This window comes from Miniopterus schreibersii, assembly GCF_964146895.1.
Source record: "Miniopterus schreibersii genome assembly, chromosome: 19".
Classification (NCBI taxonomy): domain Eukaryota; kingdom Metazoa; phylum Chordata; class Mammalia; order Chiroptera; family Miniopteridae; genus Miniopterus; species Miniopterus schreibersii.
This window is the reverse complement of record NC_138119.1, coordinates 13673987-13696741: the sequence shown is the minus strand read 5'-3', so window position 1 is coordinate 13696741 and position 22755 is coordinate 13673987. Positions and strand designations below refer to the sequence as shown.

Sequence of the window (22755 nt, the reverse complement as noted above, 5' to 3'; positions counted from 1 at the left end):
GTGATTAGAACTAAGTATCGTACAAACAAATGAATGTCACAGAAAATGCTAGGAGTGTTCAGAATCTCCAAGACAAACTGACAAAGACAACCTAATTCTCTTAATCTGCTGCTATGCAGAGCTCAAAACAGAACCAAGAATTTAAAAAGTAATAGAAAGTCCCTTCTAGTTATCACCAACAGAAAAATAAGCAGCCATGCCTAAATTAGAACCAAACCAGACTTGGCCAAGAACTAGGAAAACAGTTTTTGACATGATTATCATGTATTTTAGACATCAGCATTGCAATGTCAGGGATAAAATTGTTTTTGTTAGGGAGCCATTCAGTGCTTGAGATGTATTCAAGGTTTCATTCATTTGGGGGACTAGAACTATACAGGTTACCCTTGTTGTTTTTTTGTAGTACTGTATGTTCGTTCGCTTTAGGGTGCCAAATATTTTCATCCCTGACTGCTATCTGTTTGCTTGCTTACCCTAATGGTAGCAGGGTAAAATGCCTGTTTTGCTTCCATTCCTGTTTTAGCTAAATTAAAACTTTTATATTCTCTGTTTAATCAGTTTGTATAAATCTTGAATGTAATGAAGCGTAGACCAAATTTTCTTTAATACAGAGTGCTTGTTTGTAAACACAGTAGTTTTCTTGATCTACATATTTGACTTTTATGATGAAAAAATATGCCTTTTATTTGGCTTTAAAAATTAATCTTTCTGTGCACAATCATTTGGGTAAGTAGAACAACCTAGCATCTTTCCTTTCTTCCTTTGTAACTGTTTCCCAAACTCTTTACCACTGCTTTAAAAACTTTATGCGACCTAGTTTCTGATTCCATCTGGACTGCTACAACCACATTTCATTTTTTCTCGTTCTCCAATCTCATTCTGACTTTGATCTTACACCAGCTATTTCCTCTGCCTGATCTTTTTCCACTTCCCAGATCCTCTCATAACTGATACCTCAGGAACATTTACATCTTAGCTTAATGTCATGTCCTTAGAAAACACTTTCCATATTATTTTCTATCACATTTTAATTGTTTGCCTAGCATTTATTATTTGCTAATTTTTTTTTCCTGTTTTCTTATTTCCTTGTCTTTCTATCCAAGTAGAATGTAAAGTGTCTTACCACTGTTTCTTAGCACTTAGAACAGGACCTGGACTTGATGAGTGCTCAGTAGCTGTTGAGTAAACAAATGAATGGTCCACTAAAAAGAACCAGTATTCAAATTTAAGAACTTCAGAGCATGTAAATAACTAACTTTTTGGGGCCTCAGTTTTCTCATTTGCAAAATTTGCATTAGTTTACCTACTTGTTACATAATAGAGTAGACTTGTTTTTTAAAAGGTAATATGTTGTCATTCGTAGAGAAAAGAAATATATCAGCCTTGCTTTATTTATTGGAACTTTAAGACAAAATCATAGTCGACTAAACAAGGCTCTCCTAGAGCCCTTTTTTCCTCTTTTATTTTTCTTTTTTCCCCCCTTTTTTTCTCTTCCTGTTACATGTTTGTGAAATCTCTTGAGATTGATCTCATACCAAACATTAGGAGCACAAACCAGTAAGATACATGGAAGAGGTAAGCCTATAAGAACATTGTGGAATGAAATAAAGAGAATAGTAAGTAAATGGAGTTGAGCAAGAAACTGAGATTTTATCCTTGCCCGTGTAGCTCAGTGGTTAAGTCGGCCCAGACACCAAAGGAGTGTGGTTTCGATTCTAGGTCAAGGGCTCGTACTGAGGTTTTCATCTTAAATCTCCATACCAGTTAATAAAATTAAGACAAGTCACCTAATCTCATAAGCATCTGTTTTCAAAATCTGTAAACTAGAGTTAACATTTCCTCTTGCCTACTTCAGAGGATTGATATAAATGATAATATGTGAAAGTACTTTATAAACTATAAATTGTTAGTGAAATATATGGTAATCATTACGATCAGATCTGAAATTGAGGTTTCTTCTGCAGAACTGTTAGAGAATGCTAACAATTCTTCTTCCTCATGTATAATTCCTAAAAGGCTATTCCAGAAATGTAGATTTTAAAAATATATGAAGGTACTTCATATATGAAGGCACTAGCCCTCCAAAAATATGCATTTAAGGTTTAAGCCAGTGTTGGCACTGGCCAGGTATCTCAGGGCATCGTCCTGATAGACTAAGGTTACAGATTCAGTCCCCTGTCAGGGCACATTCAAGAATCAACCAGTGAATGCATAAATAAGTGAAATAAATCAATCTCTCTCCCTCTCTCCCCCCATCTTCCTCTCTTTAAAATAAAAAAATTTAAAAGAAGATTTAAGCCACTATTAAAGCAAATACTCTTGATAGAACGATCTGTTTTCTATATATGAGCACAGGAGAAAATGTTACCGCCTCTAACTATGTGTGTTTTTTTAATCATAGCCCAAAGAGCCGATTGATTCAATTAAAGAAAGAAAAGCTGGAATACTCTCCAGGAGAGCATGAATATGGATTATTTCCAGCCCCCATTCATGTTGGTGAGTATACATAATATGTTGCTGAGAAAAAATGATATTTCTTGAGTTTGGGTGAAATGTTATGTTCTTGTTATTTATTATTTCTGTATCTCTAGTGGGGTTAAGCTCTTTTTCTACCATTTAATTTATACTCACTCTAAAGAATTCTGCAGACTCTTTGCTGTCTAGGAGTCAAAATGACATAATTCTTACTCCCTGGAGTTTCAGTAAACAACACTGTATCTGTAGCATTTGATTTTCTGAGTATATCATCTAGAAAAACCCAACTTTTCATCATTTCGATTTCATATGTTTTCTGTGTTCAAAAGAAAAAGGCCCCCTGCTTTTCCTGATTTAATCATTTATCTGCTTGAAAATCTAGCAAGATTTTTCTTTCTTTCTTTCTTTTTTCTTTTTTTTTTTTTTTTTTGAGAAAATGTCAAGGCTTTGTTTCACATTTGGATAACAGTACCTTCTAGGATCCTACTGTGAAGCTTACCAACTAAGTAAAAAGCACCTAAAAGTCATCCTAAATTCCTCCCATTTTTTTCATTGCCTTATCCAGTCCATCTCCCAAGTTTTATTATTTCCATACTCTCTTCAAATTCCATTGCTATCACCCAAGTCCATGCCACTATGCAATAGCCTTCTAACAGCTCTGTCCACTTCCATTGTTGTTCCACGCCACTCGCCACACAGAAAAAGAGAAATGGTTTTATAACTTGAACAGATCATACTTAAAATCTTTTAGTGGCTTACCATTGGAGTAAATTACAGACCCCTTATTCTGACTTAGGAGTGATGTGGCCCTGACTGCCCCATTATTTCCCATGTACCTATTTCTGTCTTTCCCTTAGTCACTGTATTTGGTCATGCTGGTCATCTTTCCAACCCTAGAGTATACCAAACTCTTTCCCACAAAAGGATTGTTATTATTATTCCCATTGCCTGAAAATCTCTTCAGACTCTTCTCATGATTGGTTTCCTCTCATCCTTCAAGAATGAGCTTAATGTCAAAATCATATTAAATATTATTTTCTTTAAAATTACTTTCATGGCCCGGCCGGGCGTGGCTCAGCGGTTGAGCATCGACCTAGGATCCAGGAGATTGGGGTTCGATTCCCGGTCAGGGCACATGCCCGGGTTGCGGGCTAGGCAGCCGATCAATGACTCTCATCATTGATGTTTCTATCTCTCTCTCTCCCCCTCCTTTCCTCTCTCTGAAATCAATAAAGATATGTTTATAATTAATTAATTAATTAAAATAAAATAACTTTCATGGCCCTGGCCAGTGTGGCTCGGTTGGGCATCATCCAGTGCAACAACAGGTTTCGGCTTCGATTCCCAGTCAGGGCACATGCCCAGGTTTCAGGCTCTGTCCCTAGTAGGAGGCATGCAGGAGGCAGCTGATCAATGTCTTGCTTTCACATGGATGCTGCTTTCTCTCTCTCCTCCCTTCCTCTCTCTCCAAAAATCAGTTTTAAAAATCTTTAAAAAATAATAATAAATAATTAAAATTGTTTTCATGATTGTCCCACTAAAAAGTTCTAACCTTTGTTCTGCATCACAGGACCCTGTTTTTCTTTTCATATCTATAATTACTGTATTTGCTCGTTCTTTTTGTTATCTGACTCCCTTATTATGTAATAAGTTCCAGCAGTACAGGATCATTTGTCTTTCTTACTCTCCTTTGATTTCTCAGTGCCTAATACTTAAGAGAAGTTTAACAGTTGTTTGTTGTATAAATGAAAGAAAAGAAGGAGAAATTAGGATAAATTGCAAAATGTAGAAGACAGTTTTTCCTCAGGAACAGCTTATTTGTGTAGCAGATGTTGATCCTATACATTATAATGCTCTCTTCAGCTGTGACTCTCTTGCCCCTTTTGACTATGGGGTTCTTTGGGTTATGATTATTGAATCCCCTTTTTCTTCCTAGAGGGCCCAGCACCAGGAAGGTATTTAAAGCAGCAGGTTTAAACAAGTTTTGCAATAAAGATGAGTTATTGTGTATTGAGTGGCTGGTGAATGGTATAACTACAACATAGTCACAAGGCTTAATTCTCAGCTGGGTAACTATGCTAGTGCTTGCTTAATGAAGATAAGAGTTAGGTTCCATATTCTCTAGGCATAATGCCAACGTTCTCTTGAAAGACCTTTTGTTTTTATTAGTGATTCCATAGAAGTGGAAGCCGATTCTTAGCAGATTTAGCTTTTTCCTAGAACCTGCTAATGATAAATAGGCTTTGAAAATAGGAAGTAATTTACAAGTCCTGTTTAAAGGAAAACAGCCATTTTGGTCTTACTGGTTTTGTCTTGTTTGGGAAATTAGCTTAGAGCTTAGATGAAGCTCTAACTATTCACGGAGATGAATGAATCGGTTAATTCCAAGGAAAAAAAGGAGAATAATGGGTAGACCAGTATTTCCTTCCTGCCTCTGGCATGAATAGTGGTTAAGAGGTCCAGAGTGGAAATGCCTTAGTTTAAAGAAAGATTTTATCTTTGTGTCCCCACTTTAGCTCTACTAAAACTAATTTGTACTCAGTGGTTTACAAAGTGAATAAATAATAGAAAAACATATCCAAATAGTGGCTCTTTTCTCTTGTGATATAGAACTTTATCTTTTTTTAAAATCCTTACCTGAGGATATGTTTTTACTGATTTTAGAGAGAGAGAAAGGAAGCGAGAGAAACATAGATATGAAAGCAAGAGCGATTGGTTGCCTCCTATATGTGCCTCAACCTGGGATCAGGACTTTAAATCAGACTGTTGCAGGATGGAATTTTTTTTCTGGACCAGTGCTATTTTGTTTTTCAAATAATCCTTTATGGTAGGATAGGGAGGGTAGATATTCTGTTGTTTTAAACAGGTCACTTCCAATATCATCTAAACAAAGAGCATGACTGAGTCAGCCAGACCTGGGTTTATCTCTATCTTTGCCATATTAGTTATATGAATAAAATAGATATATAAACAAAATTAAATGCATCTTACCATTGATGGAGTCAGATTCAATAAATGGAAAATAATATTTATTTTTAAATGTTTAATGAAATCAGGTTTCTTTATCTCATTAGAGAAATACATTTTAATCCTCACCTGAGGATATGTTTTTATTGATTTTATTTTTAGAAAGAAAGAAACATATATTGGTTGCCTCCCATATACACCCGGCCAGGGATTGAACCTGTAACCTAGGTATGTGCCCTGACCAGGAATGGAACCCTCACAACCTTTTGGTGTACGGGTCGATGCTCCAACCAAATGAGCCACCTGGCCAGGGCTAGAAAAATATTTTTTAAATAAAATTTTACTTTTATGATATACATACACTTATTTATCAAAATGTTATACTCTTAAATTTATGATCAACTGATTTTTGACAGAGTGCCACAACGGTTCAATGAGGAAAACATGATCTTTTCAACAGATGGTTCTGTGATAATTGGATATACTCATACAAAAGGATGAAGTTGGGCTCCTGCATCACACCATATAAAAAAATTAACTCAAAGTAGATCATCAACCTAAATACAAGAGCTAAAACTATAAAACTCTTAGAAGAAAATGTAGGAGTAAATCTTTGACCTTGGATTAGGCAGTAATTTCTTAGTAATTTCAATGATGTGCAACAAAAGAAAAAAGAGACAAATTGGACTTTATCAATATTTAAAGCTTTTCATGCTTCAGAGAACACCATCAAGAAACTGAAACAATCACCCACAGAATGGGAGAAACATTTGCAAATCATATAGCAAGTAAGAGACTTATATATAAAAACCCATACATATAAAGAACTCTTGTAGCTCACTAATAAAAAGATAACTTTGAAAGGGTAAACTATTTGAATACACAAATGGCCAATAAGCACATGAAAAGATGCTCAGGATCATTAGTCAGTAGGGAAATGGAAATCAAAACTGTAATGAGATTCCACTTCACACCCACTAGATAGCTTTAATTAAAGGACTGACAAGGACGTGAAGAAATTGGTACCCTCATACACTGCTGGTGAGAATGTGAAGTGGGTAAATCTATTTGGAAAACATTTTGGAAGGTCCTCAAAATGTTAAACATAGAGTTATCATATGACCCAGCAATTCTGCTGTTAGATATATACCCCAGAGAATTGAAAACATATGTCCACACATAAGCTTATACATAAATGCTCATTGCAGCAATATTCATAACAGCCAAAAGGTGGAAGCAACCCAAATTTCTATCAGTAGATGAAAGGATAAACAAAATGTGTTATATCCATACAATGGAATGTTATTTGGCAGGAGCAAGAAGTACTGAGACTTTGCAACAACATGGGTGAACCATAAATACATTATTTTGTGTGAAAGAAGACAGTCACAAAATGACACATTTTTTAAAAAGTTAATTTTTTTTAGAGAGAGGAAGGAAGAGAGACAAACATCAATTTTGTTGCCCAGTCAAGTTGACATAGAAACTTAACCATCGCAAGTAGTCTCTAGGGGCAAGCTAAAGTGAGTAGGAGGAATTCATGAAGGCTGTGGCTTCCTTATTCGTTGATTGGGTCATTCTGAAACATTCAGCTGCTCCTCAACAGCAACAAAAACTACCTTCTTCAGATTGGCTTCCCTAGCTCTGGCAGCCATGGCTCCGTGGTTAGAGAGTTGGCACACACACCAAAGGGTCCCAGTTTCCATTCCTGGTCAAGGGCACAAACCTGCCACTGAAGGTTCAATTCCTAGCCCCTGTTGGGGCACGTGCAGGAGGCAACCAATCGCTATGTTTCTCACACTGATGTTTCTTTCTCTCTCCCCTCTCCCTTCCACTCTCTCTAAAAATCAATGGAAAAGATCTCCTCAGGTGAGGATTAGCAAAACAAAAACAATAACAAAAATTGACTTCCCTACAGTTGGCATAACAGATTCAAATATTTGGCTCATGTTTACTGTTTTGCATTTTCTGTTTTTGTTTCCAGTGAACTGTTTTATTATTATTTTAATTTGTGGATTTGTGCATTCTTATTTTCTTTTTCAAAGAGTTATAAATATGAAGGTTGGAGGGGATCTCACAAAATATCTAGTGGGATTATCTAGTCCTATCATCCTATCCCCAGCCTTTCCTACTTATTTTATAAGTAAGCATATTGACTTCAGCTTGGTCAGATTTGAGAATTTTTTTAGAGCTACAAATTTCAAATAAGAAATACTCAGGTATCTAAATGGAATAAATTGATCAACAAAATGTGATTTTATAAATATGGCAATTTTAATATTTAAAGCTAAGTTTCCATCATGACATTACATGCCCTTGAAGTTGGTATATTGTACATCATTTTCTTCTTTCACACTCTCAGACTGAATGCAAAGTAGCACAGACAATATTGTGTAGTAATTTTACTAAAGTAATTTGGTATGGCCCTTATTTAAACATGTGTAAATATATGCTGAACTGTAAGGACTATTGATATTTTGTGCTATTGAAAGTTTGCATTTAGTTATTTAGATCAAGAAATCTCAGAGGTTAAGGTTAGAAAACAACAAAATTTTAGTGTAACTCTCAACTACTTCATTAAGATATAGAAAGATATTGCAAAACATCTTTATTGAAACACAGCAAAGTACTCTTATCACACTTTTTAAAATACTTAAACTTATGATTTTAACTGACTATTAAACTTAAACATTATATATATTTTTAACTTTGAATAGTTGTTACTGTTCCATGGGTTTTTCTCTATCAGTATAGGAAATTGATTTGGTACAAGTGAATGATAGATGTGATTTTTAAATTTTCTCTATTGGTTTGTTATATTTTTGAGAAATTGCTTTTAAACCATAAACATGTATTATATGTAATCATTTACATCTATTCTCTCAATTGAGCAATAAAATATTGAACAATATTCCTTAAACACACAGAAGGGTCATATAGAGTAAGGAAATTGAGGAAGCCTCTTTAAGGTAGAAAGGGGGCTTTGAAATTGGCTTTAAAAAGTAGTAGTATTTTAATTTTTAAAAAAGTTAATCATGAATTCCCATGTAAACATTATTGAGTTATTTAAATTCAAGGAATCCTATTTTTGTTTATTTAATCCTCACTTGAGGGTATATTTTCCCATTGATTTTCAGAAAGAGTGAGAGGGAGGGAGAAAGGGGAGAGACAGAGAGAGAAAAAAATCTATGTGAGAGAGAGACATAGATTGGTTGCCTCCCACATACACCCGGACCTAAGCCAGGGATCAAACCTGCAACTGAGTGAAGTACATGCCCTTGACCAGGAATTGAACCCAAGACCCTTCTGTCCATGGGCTGACACTCTAACCACTGAGCCAAACTAGCCAGGGCCAGGGAATCCTATTTTTAAAAACTCTTATACTTCCCCCTTTTATAATCAGCTTTACATTATGCATAATAATGAAGGAGGCCCGACTGGGCGTGGCTCAGTGGTTGAGTGTTGACCTAGGATCCAATAAAGATATATTTTAAAAATAAAAATAAAATAAAATAATGAAGGAGAATAGGTGCCAGGTGCTCTAGTTAGTAATTTTAATAATCAAGCAATTCTTAGTATTTTGTTTGCTTCATAATGTCTTGTTTATTTTTGGTAGTAAACTTGCTATGTTAGTTGTTTTATATAGACTACTGTTAAAATATGTCTTTAGCCTATACTACATGGTGAAAAAAGTAGATAAAACTAAAAATCAGTGATGGAAAAATCCATAAAGTTAAAAATTAGATTTTTGTTTTTCTAGTCAGTGCATATTAGATCTTATGGTTATTTGGCCCTTTGTATGAATAGATGTTGAAATTGATAATATTTTTTTGTTGTTGTTTCAGGAAAGTATCTAAGGCAAAAGAGAATTGACTTCCAGCTTCCTTATGACATCCTTTGGCAGTGGAAACATAATCAGGTACAATGAGCCTATCTTACTGGGTTTCATTCTGAAGTGGTAAGGCGTGGCAGGGAGGGCATGCAAGTCTTTTTCTCTGCCTCCTTGTTATGCTCTCATTTTAGGAAATATAAAGTGTCCCCGTGAAGGTGAGAGACTAAAAAAATGAATTTGCATCCATATTTAATGTGACCTATTTGCCTTTACTCATAATTCAAAATAACAGTAAATTCCTACTTTCCTGGGCGACCTTCTGTTATTATTCTGGACTTTTATTTTGGTAGCATAGATTCTGTTCTATAAGAATCCTGTTTGATGCAAGTCTCCAGAGAATTTAGATGTACTGGCAGCAGCACTAAGAGTTTCGGGCTTTATTTTTGTTGTCTCCTTCCCATCAGTTTGGAATTTATTTTTCACATACAAAAGAAATGCTTCTACCAAAGGAAACTGAAAATGTTCAACACTCTTGTACTTTTAAAAGATCTTCAAATATATTAGGAACTAAAAATAGGAAGTGCTATTTTTCTCTCTTGCTTCCCTAATTGAAAAATTTCCCTCAATAATTTTTTTTATTGATTGATTTGAGAAAGAGAGAAACGTCGATTTGTTGTTCCACTTATTTATGCATTCATTGGTTGATACTTATATGCGCCCTGGCTAGGGATCAAATCTGCAACCTTGGTGTATTGGGATGATGCTCTAACCAACTGAGCTACCCAGCCAGAGCAGTCCCCAATAATTTTTGTATTAAGCCATAGGCCCCAGACTCCATACTGAGAACAACCATTGGGTAATAAAAATAGTCATACGAATAAGCTCTTGAGTTTTGCCAAAACTCCACCAAACTTTAATTTTGGAAAGCCAAAAGCAATGGACATTTCCCTCTGCATTCTCTTTTCTGTTGGCCTTCCTTGAATTCTGAGAGGATCAGTATGTTAGATGTTTGTCGCAGAGAGTTTATAACATTGAAGGAAAGTCAGTGCTTTGATATTATACCCACTGAAAAATGATAGTGGGATTCTTAGACCAAGTTGCTATTTTTTGTACTGTCCTCTATGGTAAAGCAGCCAGCTGACTGCCTCTATACTAATACATTGTTGTTGGGTTTTTGATGCATTCTTTTTTTTAATCCTCACCAGAGGATATTTTTTTCCATTGCTTTTCAGAGAGAGTTGAATGGGGAGAGAGAGAGAAACATCTATTGATTGCCTCCAGTACGTGCCTCGACCAGGACCAGGGATCAAGCCTGCAACTGAGGTACGTGCTCTTGACCGGAATTGAACTCGAGACCCTTCAGTGCATGGGCTGACCCTCTAACCACCGAGCCAAACCAGCCAGGACTCTGATGCATTCTTGATTACAGTGTGAGAGCTCCATTTTCCTGCTTGCCCTATCCTTTTTATTCACTAAATAATGGCCTTAATTAAGATGTGAAATATGTTTTCCTACACTACCCACCCTGAAAGGCCAGGGTACTCATTTTTTTTAATTTCAGATTCTTATCCAGATCATATAAACAGTCCCTAGGCAAGTTTTCCTCTTTTTTCATAGAGTCCAATAGATTCTTCGTTTATCCAAATGAATTGCTTTCATCTACAGTGTGTGGTTTTCATTTAAGCCTATCCAACAGCATGCCAGAGAAACATTGTTCAGCCTTGGCCGGTGTCATTCAGTGGTTAGAGTGTCAGTCAGTGTACTGAAGGGTCATGGATTCGATTCCCAGTGAAGAGCATGTACCTGGGTTGCAGGTTCAGTCCTCAGCCCCTGTCAGGGTGCATGCGGGAGGCAACCAATTGATGTCTGTCTGTCTGTCTGCCTCTCTCTCTCCCTCTCCCCCTCCTCATCCCTTCTACTCTCACTAAAAAAAATCAGTGGGAAAAACGTCCTCAGGTAAGCATTAACAAAAAGCCTGGCCGGCATGGTTCAGCAGTTGAGCATCGACCTATGTTTCAGGAGATCGTGGTTCAATTCCAGGTCAATTCCCATGCCCCAGTTGCGGGCTCGATTCCTAGTGGGGGGCATGCAGGAGGCAGCCAGTCAATGACTCTCTCATCATTGATGTTTCTATCCTCTCTCTCCCCCCTCACTTCCTCGATTTGAAATCAATAAAGACATATTTTGAAAGAAAGGGAGGGAGGGAGGGAGGGAGGGAGGGAGGGAGGGAGGGAGGGAGGGAGGGAGGGAGGGAGGGAGGGAGGGAGGGAGGGAGGGAGGGAGGGAGGGATTCAAAATGCACTTTCTTTAAACCATTTTATATTTATATTCTGTTGAACCTAGTTCTCTCACATTGATCTAGTAAGTCATCATCTGTTTTGGGGTAAAAAGTGATCACACCAAGAGTTTCCCTCAAATGTATCTAGCCCAAAAATCTTGTAAATATTTCCATATGGGCAGAGCACATGGATAATTTCCTGTATTTTTAGTGATTAATGCTGCTGTCTGGCATTTGAAGTTAAATGTTATATCAAGATTTTTTTTCTTTCTAGCTATACAAAAAGCCAGATGTCCCACTATATAAGAAAATCCGTTCAAGTGAGTAACTTGGGAGCTGTTTTTTCTGTCTCTATATCATCAATGTTCTTCTTAGTTTGCCACTTAAAAAAATTATCCTGTAGGTTCACAAACTATTATTTACTGTCTTTTTTCAAGATGTCTACGTTGATGTCAAACCCCTTTCTGGTTACGAGGCTACCACCTGTAACTGTAAGAAACCGGATGATGACACCAGGAAGGGCTGTGTGGATGACTGCCTCAATAGGTACTGTACTAAACAGATTGCTCTAAAAGCATAGGCTTTAAGACCTTTTTGATACTTACTTCATTTGGAGGGAAAAGTTAAATATGCTCTTTGATTTTTCCTCAAGGAGTTGCACAAAGATATATAAGACATAATTAACTGGAAGTTTAGTTGGCTGTGGCTGTTATAACAAAATACCATAGACTGGGTAGCTTAAAGAACAGAAATTTACTGCCCGGCTGGGCGTGGCTCAGCGGTTGAGCATCCACCTAGGATCCAGGCGATCGGGGTTCGATTCCTGGTCAGGGCACATGCCCGGGTTTCGGGCTCGATCAATGACTCTCTCATCATTGATGTTTCTGTCTCTCTCTCCCTCTCCCTTCCTCTGTCTGAAATCGATAAAGATCTATTTAAAAAAAACAACAAAACAAAACAAAAAAAACAAACAGAAATTTACTTCCCACAGTTTAGGAGGCTATGAAGTCCAGGGTCAAGATGCCAATAGATTCAGTGTCTGGCTACTTCCTGGCTTATAGACTGCTGCCTTCTCCCTGCGTGCTTGCATGGCCTTTCCTCAGTGTATGCTCATGTACAACTAGTGCCTTCTGACAAGGGCGCTAATCCCATCATGAGGTACCTACCCTTATAACCTAATATAAACCTGTTTTCCTCCCAAAGGCACTGTTTCCAAATACCATCACATTGGGGGTAGGGCTTGAACTGTGTATTTTGGGGCCACAGAAACATTAAGCTCATACGTGGGATGAATGCAGTAACAAAAAGAATGAGATTTAGAGTCATACATACCCAGGTTTAAACCCTCTTGTTATTTATGAGACCTGAGGAAAGTTATTTAACCCCTCTAATAAAAATAATACCTTCTTTGCCCTGCCCTGGGAGCAGCTCCTCTCACCCCCTGAAAGTGTACGCCCGCACCAAGTTTGTCTCCACCTCCTCCTTGGTCAGGAGCACCTCTCAGCTGAGCCTGTCACTCTCTGGTGCTGAAACGACCAGAGACACTGACAGATGAGAGCCTCAGCAGATTGGCAGCCTCTCGTCCCCTGACCTCGCTTATTTCTAGCCACAGCATCCAAACCAGCACCATTTCAAGGGACATCAACACAGCAGCGAAGTTCATTGGGGCTGGGGCTGCCACAATAGGGGTGGCAGGCTCTGGGGCTGAAGTTGGGACTGTGGGAGCCTCATCATTGGTTATGCCAGGAACCCTTCTCTGACGCAACAGCTCTTCTGTGCCATTCTGGGCTTTTCCCTCTCAGAGGCCATGGGGCTCTTTTGCCTGATGGTGGCCTTTCTCATCCTCTTCGCCATGTGAAGGAGCTGTCTCCACCTCCCATAGTTCGTTTTCCTGTGTTTTGTCTGCCCTCTGTGTCCCTTTTCCTGTACCTCCCCAGGCAGCCTGGGGAAAGTGGTTGGCTTAGGGTTTGACAGAAGGAAGACAAATACTGTATTAATAAGAAAAAAAAATGCCTTTTTATGGGGAGTTTGTGTGGATTGTATGAGTCAGTGTTCATAAAGTATAAAGCACAGTTCTAGAAACCTTCCTAGATCTCAGTATATGGTAGCCATAATGGAGGAGTAAAGTAGGATGGTGGCAGTGAGAGATAAGAAGGGCATGGTATATTTGGTAGGGAATGTAGGTTAATAAACTGTTAGCATAGAGCAGATACACATGGGAACTGACTCAATGATACCAGCAAGAAATGGCAATGCTATTAAAATAATAATATTAAAATAAGAGAGAAAGTATGGAATCTGACTAGTTTGGAGAAAAAAATTATGATTTTCATTTTGGACCATTGAGTTTAAAACAATGAGATTTCAAAATGGAAATGTCTAATAGAGGCAAAGGGATGAAAATAAAGTTTGTTGGTTTTAGTAACATAAGCAAATTTATAGCAAAAAAGAACGAATGAAATTCACATCAATACTTTCTGTTTATGTAGTTTTCCTGGGCAAAGGCAACTGCTTTCCTGGTCTCTAGTCGAACTGTTCTCATGGCTGGGGGAAATCTGTTTTAGTACCTACCTCTTGCTTCAGCATGCCAATTATAAAATTGTACCTTATCTACATCACTGTAAATTTCAAAGTCTTCACATCTTAGTTTGTAGCATCTACTTTCAGATTTTGGTAAATTTACAGGGGGTTTTTTTTCTGAGCACAATGTATAGAAATGTTTTACTTTTTATAAAATTAAAGGGCTTATCTTGGTTATTTATCAAAACAAATGAAATATCAGTGCTTTCCAACTCTAGAAACCACAAATTTTTAGCAACCTCTGAATGATTGTTCTTCAGTAAAAATTTTTTTAAATTAAAGGATCTTTCCTCTCAACACTATTATATTTATATTTTAGTTATTTTGTCCACCTAAACTGTATTGTTGTGTATGTTATGAAATATGATGAAAATAGAGGTGTAGGGTATTATGAACAGGGGGTTATCATTGAAACCACAAAAATAAATGAGCCTTCTAAAGAAAAGATGAACAAGGAATGTGTCATGGAAGGCACCCAGGGAAAAAGGCTTCCTGTATAAGTAGAAAGGCAGAAATTGTTATTGCAAGAGAGGTGGGAAATCCATTATCATAAAAGATCGAGAGAGCCCACAAAAGGGGCGTTCTCGGGAGAAGTGTTCAGCAGTATTCTTGCAGCAAAGAAGTCAGCAAAAGAAAGAACAAAGGTGGTAAATTTGACCAGTAGGCAGTGTCTTTTTCACAAGTTACATTGATTGCCTTAAGCTGAAGAGTAACCCAGTGGGTACTTTCTCTGCTTACTGCTCATTTGTGTGGTTTGGCACTGTACTGTTTGCCCTGTAGATGAGGGTAATATTTTTCTGAGGAATAATCAAATGGCTCTGAAAGTGCTTTAAATTGTAAAGTGGTAAATACTCTCGGTACAAGATTTGCAAGTTATGATTATAACCGTAATATGATATTTTGATTTACTATTATATTCTTGGTCCTCCCTTGTTCATGCTAAATAACTGTACTGGAATTCCAAGCTATAAAACAACACTAAATGGCTTCTATTAAAGATCTAGAAATTTAAAAAAGAAAGCAGTGAGAGGACATATGCATGACAACTTGCATCTACTGTGTTCAAAAATGTTTACTTGTTCACTCCAAATTTTAGGTTTAGCTAGTTATATGGACTGCAAATGTTATTTCCAATATGGAAATGTCATTTGCACTAATGAAATATGAATTCCTATTTTAAAAAAACAATAATGTGGATATACTCACCTTTACAATTAAAAATGGTTATGGTGGTAAATTTTGTGTGGGTTCCAGTTCATTTATTCATAGCTCAGAACTAAATAAGATAACTTTTACCCAGGACACTAAGTGGACAATTAGCTTAATAATTTACCAGGAGCATTCAGTGTTTGCAACTTGATTTGGAAATTTTAAGTGTTATTAATTTTGGAAGTTATATATTACTACCTTGTTAAACTTGTTAGCCAATCTAACCTTGTTAAAATAATTTGGTGTATTCATTTTAAGAATTACTATAAAACATAAAATGCGTTTATGAAGGCATATATAATGTTAATTGACATACAATTTTTTCTTTCTAGAATGATCTTTGCTGAGTGTTCCCCCAATACTTGCCCCTGTGGTGAGCAGTGCTGTAACCAGAGGATACAGAGGCATGAGTGGGTGCAATGTCTAGAACGATTTCGAGCTGAGGAAAAAGGTTGGGGAATCAGAACCAAAGAACCCCTAAAAGCTGGGCAGTTCATCATTGAATACCTAGGAGAGGTTGTCAGTGAACAGGAGTTCAGGTAATTATTGATACTCAGTAAAATGCTAAAGGTATCAGATTAGAATGGAAAATGAAAGATTTGAAATTTACTTTCGGTTTAACCATTAAGTGACTTTCAATCATCTTTCTCCTCTTCAGGAACAGGATGATTGAGCAGTATCATAATCACAGTGACCACTATTGTCTGAATCTGGATAGTGGGATGGTGATTGATAGTTATCGCATGGGAAATGAGGCTCGATTCATCAACCACAGCTGTGACCCAAACTGTGAAATGCAGAAATGGTAAGGAAGCAGGGAAGGTGAAACCAGGAATCCCACAGAGTAGAAGGCATTGAGCGTATCCAGAGACTGATCTTTCCACAGTGTCAGTCAGCTTGCAGAAAGCAGCTCAGGCATTTCCCTGTTATACCAGGTCCTCCAGGCTGAGAGTAAGCTTCTGCTATTTCACTTCATCCTAACTACCACCTCCCAGAAAATTTTCTACAAATATACATATAATATATGGTATTTATTTACTGCTTACTGTGTCCTAGGTACTGTGTTACATGGGTCATCTCATATCAGTTCATTAAGCATATGCCCACTGGATTTGTCACCATGAGGTATAAAAACAAGTGAAAGATTAGAATCCAATTGAGAAGGAAGAATTACATCTAAAAAACATTAAAGAGAGTAGGATAGGAGAGAATTCTGGGAAGATGGTGGAGTATGAAGCACCCGAAATCTATCTTCCCTTAGACAATTGTACTAGCAGAATCTATTTGATATAATGATTTTGGAATTCTGGAGTATGTTGAAGGCTTGCATCTTCGAGGGAAAGGCTTAGATGGTAAATCGCAATTTGAGCTCTTAGAACAATAGCAGCTACCCATCCTCCACCCCCAGCCATATGGCAGGCAGCTGTACAAGCGTTCCTGGAACAGCTTGCACACAGCTTGCAGAAGCTTGAGTGGGTGAAAAGGATACTGTCCTCCAAATAGTGGGGATGTGTGCTCTGATTGTTGATTGCTACTTCTGATCACAAGTGCAAAAGAGGCATGCAACCATTGTTGCACCTCCCAGCACTGATGCAAACCTCTCTCCCTCAGCTGAAGTGACTTCCAGGAAATTTAAAGGGCCAGTGCCCTCTCTCCTTCCTTTCATTTTTTACTTTTTCTGTTTTGGGAGCCAGACATAAAAACTAAGACATTTGAAATGCAAACTGCACATATCTAAGGAGAGTTTCAAAAAAGACATAACAAGACACTGAGTTTATACCTCAGGCTGATCTTTGACACAGAGATAGGCAACAGTAAAAAAGCAAACAAAAAACAGGCCTACCTGGTTTGCTTAGTGGTTAGAGCATTGGCCCTCAGACTAAAGGGTCCTGGGTTCAATTTCTGCCAAGGGCACTTACTTCAGTTGCAGGCTCAGTCCCCAGTCCTGGTGTGGGAGGCAACCAATTGATGTGTGTCTCTCACATCCATGTTCCTCCCTCCCTCGCTCTCTCTCTCTCTCTCGCTTGCTCTCCCCCCATCCCTCCCTCCCTCCCATTCTCTCTAAAAATCAGTGGAAAAAATATCTTCAGGTGAGGATTAACAATAAGAAAAGAAGGAGTATCTCTACCTTTAACTTTTTTCCTTTCTCTATAGGTCTGTTAATGGAGTATACCGGATTGGACTATATGCTCTTAAAGATATGCCAGCTGGTACAGAACTCACTTACGATTACAACTTTCATTCCTTTAATGTTGAAAAACAGGTAAGAATAGTAAATCCAAGAGGGAGGTTGAACTTTATTACAATGCTCTGTATAGCATAGGCCTTCAGTAAACATTGCTGAGTTGTAGCCATTGCGAATACATGAGTCTATGTTACTCTTTCAGAACTCTGTAGAAAGTTCTGAAAGAACCAATCACTTTTGGTCTCCAATCAGTTTTTAACTATTCTGGTGAAGTTTTTGCAACATTTAATCTTTCCTTTCAACTATAGTGGAAACCCACTTACATTTATTTTATTCTCAGTTAGTTGTTTTCCTCTGTATGAAAATTTCTTGATTCAAACTTATTGTTGGGTGTCCAGATGCTCTGGCATCCTATTTGAACTTATAAATGAAATGGCAGGCTAAAAGCATCATTCTCTTTCCTTTCAAAGCAACTGTGTAAGTGTGGCTTTGAAAAATGTCGAGGAATCATCGGTGGCAAGAGTCAACGTATGAATGGACTCACCAGCAGCAAAAGCAGCCAGCCTATGACCACACATAAAAAGTCTGGACGGTCAAAAGAAAAGAGGAAGTCTAAGCACAAGCTGAAAAAAAGGGTGAGTAATGATCTCCTGGCTTTCTTCAAATAGTTGCTCAGAGGTGATTACCGAAATAAGGGAAATACAAAAGGTGGTATCTTTAGAGTGGTTTTAATATTCTTTGAGGTTACTTCTGAGTGATCTTTTTTCCTGCATTCTGATCCATTTTTTTCAGAGAGGCCATCTCTCTGAGGAACCCAGTGAAAATATCAACACTCCGACAAGATTGGCTCCCCAGTTACAAATGAAGCCCATGTCCAATCGAGAGAGGTAAAAAGCAGATTTTCTTACCTGAGCTCTCTAAATTACGTGATTTGCTTCTCAGCTTATTGAACATCTTTATAGTTGAGCCATTTCTTTTGTGTGGAATGTCTTTAAATGAGTATTCAAGGGATCTGTGTACTTGGATGGGGAGAAAATTGTGTCTTTATTTTCCCTAATTACTAACTGAAATTTAGTATGACTTTTAAATGTGACTGTAGGCAAAAAGAAAACAAAATGTGTGTGTGTGTGTGTGTGTGTGTGTGTGTTTGTATAGTATTTCCAGCTCCCTTGGATTTGGTCAGCAGTCTTTACATTTTCATATTATGTATGTGGGTGTTACAGATATCTCAAGATATCACTCATGTTCATCTCTACTTCAGAATTACTATGGTTGTTAAACCTACAGCTAGATTTTGTCATGTGTTAAAAATCAATGTTTAAATATTCTGAAAACTGTATTTCAGCATATTTAGTTTCCTCTTAACACTATGTATTAAAAGTACTTAAATATAATATATATTTTTAATTTAAAAATACCTTTAAAACATTGTTCAGAGAAGGGTTATATGGGCTTCATCAATCTGCCAGAGGAATCCATGCTTTGTTGATATATTAACATCAATAAAAAGGATCTTTAGGCCCAGCCAAACGTGGTTCAGCGGTTGAACTTCGACCCAGGATTCAGGAGATCACGGTTCAACTCCAGGTCAGGGCACATGCCCAGGTTGCGGGCTCAATCCCCATCAGGGGGGCAGCTGATCAGTGACTCTTGTCATTGATGTTTCTGTCTGTCTCTCTCCCTTCCTCTCTCTGAAATCAATAAAGATATATTTAAAAGTAAATCTTTTTTAAATTTAAAAAAAAATGGATCTTTAGTGGTCATTTTTGCTCTTCCTTGTATTCACATTTGTTCATGTCAGAGGTGAGCAAAGTAAATATGTCATATTTTTCAAAATATTCTATATTTCCCCTGACTACACACTTCAGTATCTTAAAAAGTTTATCCTTATTTATAACTTTACTATAATTTCAGCCTCTTTTATTCTATTTCACTTTATCATAGAAATTTTAAACTTCAGTGAAACAGAGATGATCTAAACCAGTGGCTCTGTACGTTAGCTGCATATTAGCCTAGGGAACTTTTAAAAACTTCTGATGGCCTTGGCCAGTGTGGCTCAGTTAGTAGGAGCATCATCGTGTGCACCGGAAGGTCAATGGCACATACCTGGGTTGCAGGTTCTATGCCGGGTCGGGTGCTTTCAGAAGCGTCCAATTGATATGTCTCTCTCTCACATCAATATGTGTGTGTGTGTGTGTCTCTCTCTCTTCCCCTTCCTCCCTCTCTAAAATCAATTAAAAAAAAAAAAAACTCTTGGTGCCCAGTACCACTTAAACCAGAATTTTCAGAGGTGGAACCCAGGCATCAATAGTTTATAAAGCTCCCCAAGTGACTTCAATGTGCAGCCAAAGTCAGGAACTATAAAATTAGTCTAATCTTCATTTACTGAGGCCCATAGTTTGAGATTTATTCTAGGTCACATCTCTTTATATGTGTGCTAGGATGAAAATCAAATTATGGAATCATCAAAGTTGTGTGTAGGGTTAATCAAGATAAACGTAACTCATTTAAATTTAGAGGTCCGTGTGGAAGCACTGCTCCTAATATCATTTGCCCAGTGCATATCCATCCTAAATATCTTTGCCTTTATCTGCCAGTTCATTTCTCCTTGTCATACCTAATTCTAAGCTTGTACTTCATCTGGACAACTTCCTCTAGAATTTGTAGAAATACTTCAGAAGTTCTGCCTTTGAAACATATTGCTTCAGTTGCCAAAATTTTTGTAGCTTTTAGGTTATATTTGCCAGATATTTGTAAATAATATAGGGAAATGTTTTATGTTATGTGAAAAAAAATCATGATGCAAAACTGAGTGTTTCCCCATATATATTCTTTTTATAACTGCTGAATTTACTGATAAGTATTCATTTATAACATCTTTTGTTGTGTTTTTTTAAATAATGTCTTTATTGATATCAAAGAGAGGAAGGGAAAGGGAGGGAGAGAGAGAGATAGAAAATCAATGATGAGAGTCATTTATCGGCTTCCTCCTGCATGCCCCCTACTGGGGATCGAGCCCACAACCCGGGCATGTGCCCTGACTGGGAATCGAACTGCAATCTCCTGGATCACAGGTGGATACTCAACTGCTGAGCCACTCCAGCCAGGCTTTTTATAACATCTTAACAGTGGCTTACGTAGAATAGACATGTAATAAATGCTTATTGAATTCATGAATAAAGGAACTACTTTTTTCCTTCCTTGCAGGAACTTTGTATTAAAGCATCATGTGTTCTTAGTCCGAAACTGGGAGAAGATTCGGCAGAAACAGGAAGAAGTAAAGCACACCAGTGATAATATTCACTCGGCATCATTATATACCCGCTGGAATGGCATCTGCCGAGATGATGGGAACATCAAGTCTGGTAAGGACTGGGAAAGTTTCTACTAATTCCAAAAGGTTATCTCAAAGTGATTATATTAGTTACTTTTAAACAAGCAATCTATTTAAAGATTCCTTTTACTCTGTTTTTAAAAAGTAAAGATCCAAGCATAGAAACACCCATCAGCAATAACCTATCCCTCCCATCTCTCCAACTTCCTTGTTTCTACTTGGGAGCATAGGAAGAAACCCCCTCCCACCAACCTCCCAAACATCATCTACAGCCTGAAAGTCACTAGACGTGAGGAAGGTAGTGGGTCCTCTGTCCTCTTTCCTGCCTGGGAAATGCCTTGCAGACGATAAATAGTGATAACAAATGCAAAGGAAAGTGATACCAGTGTTAATTTGAAGACTTTTTGCCCCCCACACTTAGATCAGCGTTATACCCACAGGCCATCCGATTTCCTTTTTCTGACCTTCATGAGTGAGTAACGTAACCGCTCCCAATGCAGGTTTGTTACCCAGAACACATTCAAAGCAGAGAAACTGGCATGTCAAAATGCCCTTTCCAACTGAAAAGAAAGAGTTCAAAGGCTCGTACTCTTATTATTTTCTTTCCTTCAAAAAGTACAGGCGTTCTGCATTGTACATGAGGGAATATGCTGAGCAGAGACTAGATAGGCTTGGAAATTTGCCCAAACTCTTCTGTCCTCTTAGTGATTTGATTGGCATAAATTCTCTGAATTTACAATTCAGTTAGTTCAAATCTTCTGGTATTAACGTCGTTATTTCCTAAAGCTTTATTATAGGTCAGCATTGAGCTAAACACATTATAAAGATTATCTTATTTAATCTGCACAATTACCTCATGAGGGAAATACTACCCCTATTCCCATTTTACAGTTAAGAAGCTGAACACAGAAAGTTTAAGTAACTTGCCCAAGATCATACAGGTCATAAGTAGGGAAGCCACAGTAAAAACACAGACAGACTCATTTTGAAGCCTAGGCTTGCAACTACTACACTACATAGCATTTCGCCACTAAAATAAGTTCCCTATGCCCAGCTGACATGGCTTAGTGGTTGAACATCAACCTATGAACCAGGAGGTGAGTGTTTGACTCCCGGTCAGGGCACATGCGCAGGTTTCAGGCTCCATACCCAGTTCTGGGCACGCAGGAGGCAGCCAATCAATGACTCTCTCATCATTGATATTTCTCTCTCTCTCCCTCTCCCTTTCTTTGAAATCAATAAAGATGTATTTTTTTAAAAAAAATTTGAGCAAAGAGCAGGAATCCATTGGGGAAGAAATAGAGCTACTCTTTTCCTGAAACTAATTTTCACTTTTTCCTTCCAGACGTCTTCATGACCCAGTTCTCCGCCCTGCAAACAGCCCGATCTGTTCGAACTAGACGGTTGGCAGCTGCAGAGGAAAACATTGAAGTGGCTCGAGCAGCCCGCCTAGCCCAGATCTTCAAAGAGATCTGTGATGGTATCATCTCTTATAAAGGTGACCATATCTTCCCCAAATTCATTTCTCCTAGCTTTTTAAAAAACTCCTATCACTTACCCTCACTTGCGACATCCAAGACCAAGAACCAGTGACAGTTTAGGATTAGGAATTTAGGAGGTATATTTAGCTCTTCCTTTTGTCAGAGTATAGAATTTTAGAACTGAGTATAGTCTTTGGGAATTGTTGTTTTTAAATCCCTAGATATTTATATTGATTATTTATTTATTAGATTTACCATAGTTAAATACTGTACTTAGAAATCACATTTTTAAACTATGGGATAGAAAGAAGCAGGTCTCTGACTTGGATATAATTTTCCTGAATGAAGCAGTGAAATAGCAATTTAAGAAAAAAGTGTTATGAACGTATGACATCAGTGGTTCTTAACCTTTTT

At 37.6% G+C, this 22755-nt stretch overlaps 1 protein-coding gene and 1 pseudogene across 6 annotated transcripts in view; both read left to right on the top strand.

The window, feature by feature from the left end:
- Positions 1-22755, top strand: part of ASH1L (ASH1 like histone lysine methyltransferase) — a 109314-nt gene that overhangs the window by 73165 nt on the left and 13394 nt on the right. For all 5 annotated transcript variants that reach the window (XM_081122251.1, XM_081122247.1, XM_081122248.1 and 2 more), the window contains 11 exons: positions 2402-2496; positions 9288-9361; positions 11827-11872; positions 11990-12098; positions 15674-15880; positions 16000-16146; positions 17496-17604; positions 17997-18161; positions 18319-18413; positions 20734-20891; positions 22206-22358. In XM_081122251.1, the coding sequence (XP_080978377.1) occupies positions 2402-2496; positions 9288-9361; positions 11827-11872; positions 11990-12098; positions 15674-15880; positions 16000-16146; positions 17496-17604; positions 17997-18161; positions 18319-18413; positions 20734-20891; positions 22206-22358 (1358 nt within the window). The remainder of the gene's footprint in view (positions 1-2401; positions 2497-9287; positions 9362-11826; positions 11873-11989; positions 12099-15673; positions 15881-15999; positions 16147-17495; positions 17605-17996; positions 18162-18318; positions 18414-20733; positions 20892-22205; positions 22359-22755) is intronic.
- Positions 12910-13414, top strand: LOC308549301 (ATP synthase F(0) complex subunit C2, mitochondrial pseudogene; annotated as a pseudogene). The gene has a single exon. The product of its transcript is annotated as an ATP synthase F(0) complex subunit C2, mitochondrial pseudogene (transcript).